Below are 3894 nucleotides of genomic sequence, written 5' to 3' on the forward strand. Positions count from 1 at the left end.
GCAACATCAAGAGACTGTTTGTTTTTTCCCAGACATTGCTGAAGAAGCAATAAACAGCCTTTCTAGCATGAATATTAGCACTGCAGAGTGTTTTAAGTGATGAGGAGAGGATGAGAGGCCTGAAATGCAGACTAGCTCAGAAGACAATCTTGAACAATTGAATGCCTCATAACCTCAAGCACCGCTTTGATATTATAAAATCAAGACAGGCACAATCGTCTGTTGATTTAAAACTGGGTAGATGAGGTAGATATGCTGGTCCTTCAGGCTTCTCGGCTTCTTTTGTATACAAATTGTAAGATGTAAAATGTTTATATCTTAGAAAACAGGAGGGTGTTTTATTTTTAAATTACCTTAATCAAATAGAAGACTGCGTCAGACAAAGATGTAGGAATGTTTTGATCTCCAGAGCATATGAAGAGAATTACAAAAATATTTAGTAAATATATACATGAGCAAGGTTGGGTTTGCCTTTGCTTGTTCTATAGAAGTTCAGCTAATAATAGATTTTATCCTGTTGCAAAAATGGAGAACTTGTGCCCACTTCCTGTGGCTGCTGTACTGTAATTCTTCCTGACCTTAACTGGCACAACTAATAGGAGGAATGCTGGGCAGTCACAAACTTGTGAGCCTCATAAGTGTACCTCATCATGGCTTTGGTGGCTAGGGTTTTTGGGAATTGTAACAACTGGATGGGCACCCATTCCTTACAGCCAACATGAGAAGCACAGGTTCCAAATAGTCTTTCATCTATGGAAACTTTGAGACTGTTGCTGTTTCTCACCCAGACAATCTCACAAGATTGTTGCTGTGGGAATAAAGAAGAGATCCCCATGTGAATTGCTGAAGAAAAGATGCATTGTAATTCTAATAAATGTGTGTCTTTAAAAAAAAAAAAGCACATAAGAATCAGGTAATCATGAAGGAAGCTGTAAGGATTGGCTATGTTCCTTTTGTGCTTGACTTTCTTTAGACATATTTTTCCCCCTCTCAGGAACTTTGTCTGACAGTCTTTCAAAATTGCGCAAGTAGAAAATTTGGGGGGAGGGGGGAAAGGATATCAAAGATGCTTTGTGAACATGGACTAAGAACTTAATCTTTCACCATTTTTTCTTTAGAAGATAAGATTTTAATCTCTCTCTCTCTCTTTCTCTCATATAGGAAGAACCAAGGTTGGATGTCCTGATCAACAATGCTGGGATATTCCAGTGTCCTTATATGAAGACAGAGGATGGTTTTGAGATGCAGTTTGGCGTCAATCACTTAGGTCACTTTTTGCTCACAAATCTTCTCCTTGGTCTTCTAAAAAGTTCTGCTCCCAGCAGGATTGTAGTGGTATCCTCCAAGCTTTACAAATATGGAGAAATCAACTTTGATGACCTAAACAGTGAACTAAATTATAACAAAAGCTTTGCCTATAGTCGAAGTAAACTGGCCAACATATTACTTACCAGGGAGTTAGCCCGACGTATACAAAACACAGGTGTCACTGTGAATGTATTACATCCTGGTATTGTCAGAACAAATCTAGGAAGGTATATACATATTCCTTTATTAGCCAAGCCCCTTTTCAATTTGGTATCTTGGGCATTCTTCAAGTCTCCATCAGAAGGAGCCCAGACCATTGTTTATCTGTCCACTTCTCCTGAAGTAGAGGGTGTATCCGGGAAATATTTTGGAGACTGCAAGGAAGAGCAGTTGTTGCCCAAGGCCACAGATGACTTGGTTGCAAGAAAATTGTGGGATATCAGTGAAGTGATGGTGGGGTTATTAAAATAACCTAGAAGAAGCACTTTATTGAAACAATGGTCAAAGCTATTTTTGAGACTTCCGTTATTTTCCTCGCACTTTATCCCCTTGGTTTTTGAGACACTTATTTTGGGATTCAGAGCAGTCTGTGTCGATTCTTGATTCTTTCCCCTTTTTTTACAAAAAAACAAAAATTTCCATAGAAAGAAAACATAATATTTAATGAAAAGAGCTATTTTCAAGTTGTGTGCTCAGAGTTCAGTGCTTGGTACCTGAATCAGCTGTGCATGGTGCTATATTTGAAATGTGTTGCAGCAATGTTCTATTAAAGAAAAAACAACAACAACTAAGAGACCTATTTTCTATGTCTCATTCAGCGTGGCCTACATTTCTGCTTTTAAGTAGGAAGCCTAGTCAAAAACTCTAAAGAGAAAATCTGGCTTGTGATACCCCATGCCGGCCTTTACCCCGTGAAAGCCTTCTAGTGCTCTATGGTTGCACTGTGGTTAATCATCTACGTAGCATCTGTATTTGCATAGCATTTCCACTTGTGTTTGTCTCACAAGATCTTATTCTGAAGCATTTGTTTGTCTCACCGATTCTTGTCCTCTAAAACTTCTAAAGCCATTACAAGTAATGAGAGTGGAAAATGGACACCTCTGGGGCCTTTGCTTATTGAAACACTTGTGGGGACGGTTTCCTTTGTTGTGATCTTTGCTGTTTGCCACCGATATGTGCTGTCCATAAAATTTTAAATTCTTCTCCTGGATTCACTCTCCAATAAGAAAGGCCATTCAAAATTGTTTGAAGGCTGTTTCTGCGTCTGAAAGATATTACTGTGGTCTTCATTTTTTTTGCTGAGGATGTATTTTAGTGCATTTGTTATAAATCCTGGGTGGCCCCATCTTTTTTCTCTTTGGGAATATAACCTGTTCGGTCTACCTGTATTATTTCAGAAGTACAGTTTCTCAAGCATTCAGCTCATATTGTGGATGCCATTCTCTCCTTATCTACAAATGCCAGAATCCAGAAACAGTTTGGGCAGAACCCATTGGGTATACTCTTGAAGTTGGGTTAAGCTAAGCTTGAAGCTTCTTAGAAATATTCAGAGTTCAAATTCACCCAGTCTTTCTGCCTATACTTTCTAAGATTAGAATGTTTATCCAGAATCAGTGAGCCATAAAATGGCCAATTGCTTTCTCTTGACAAGTGATTAGGCTATATAAGTAACTTTTACTATAGTCTGTGGAAATCATTTTCCTTTCCTTTTATCTTTTCATTCCCATCGTTTTCTCTTTATTTTTTTTATTTCCTTAAAAAAATAGGATATTTATCAGTTGGGTCTAGTATCTTCGGGATAACTTTGAATAATATACAATAGTAAAATATGAATAGGGCTTTCACATGAAAGTAGAATTTAGTCTAAATGCATTTAATTATCAGCTGCATAGATAATTCTGCAGAAACTACTGTTCATAAATCAAAAAGAATGCCACCTAATGCATAACTAAAAGAGGGACATTAAACATAATTGGAGGAAGTGGCGATGGACTGTGGTTGGAATTGGCATATCTCCTGGCTATTAAGCTTTACTGCAATGAAACTGAATGCAGTCCAAAGATTTAAGTCTCAAAAGGAAAGGTGCTGGGTACGAGTGATTCCTAGGGCTTTATCACAGTATGCAACCTGTCTTCTGCAGTCTTTGAAGTGATGATTTGCTTTCTGTATGAATGAATTGATTTAGAGGAGCAAAGTTGAAATACACACACACATTTGCACATACAAAATATATACACAACTGTATGAGCACATTATCCAAAATACAATTAAACTAGTATTGATTTGCATCAGTTAATCTCTGCCATGCAGAGCGGTTAATATTTCACATAGTTTATTTTTGCTTTAATTCATACAATGTACATTTCGTAAATACAGTTCTATCTGAAATAAAGTATATCAACACGACAGCATTCTGTTTCCTCATTTAAATGAGAAACTTTCTACCTTTTCCAGTCAGCAGCCTTGTGTCTGAGAGACAGGGACCGAACCCTACAGTAAAAATACCTTACGAGAAAGGATGAACTTGGGGATATTTCATACAAAATACAAATGTTATAATAAAAAGACAGCTGAGTAATTTTTAAA

At 37.3% G+C, this 3894-nt stretch overlaps 1 protein-coding gene across 1 annotated transcript; it reads left to right on the top strand.

Moving 5' to 3' along the window:
• Window positions 1-1126: 1126 nt before the first annotated feature.
• On the top strand, window positions 1127-3560 carry LOC139326966 (retinol dehydrogenase 14-like; the record flags this gene model as incomplete). The annotated part of the gene is given in 1 exon segment (XM_070956677.1): window positions 1127-3560. A coding segment is annotated over 1 exon segment (653 nt), but the record flags the coding sequence as incomplete, so codon positions are not given.
• Window positions 3561-3894: the final 334 nt, after the last annotated feature.

Source organism: Pituophis catenifer, unplaced genomic scaffold (genome assembly GCF_029215685.1).
Source record: "Pituophis catenifer annectens isolate HBS135680 unplaced genomic scaffold, rPitCat1.0.hap2 SCAF_423, whole genome shotgun sequence".
Classification (NCBI taxonomy): Eukaryota; Metazoa; Chordata; class Lepidosauria; order Squamata; family Colubridae; genus Pituophis; species Pituophis catenifer.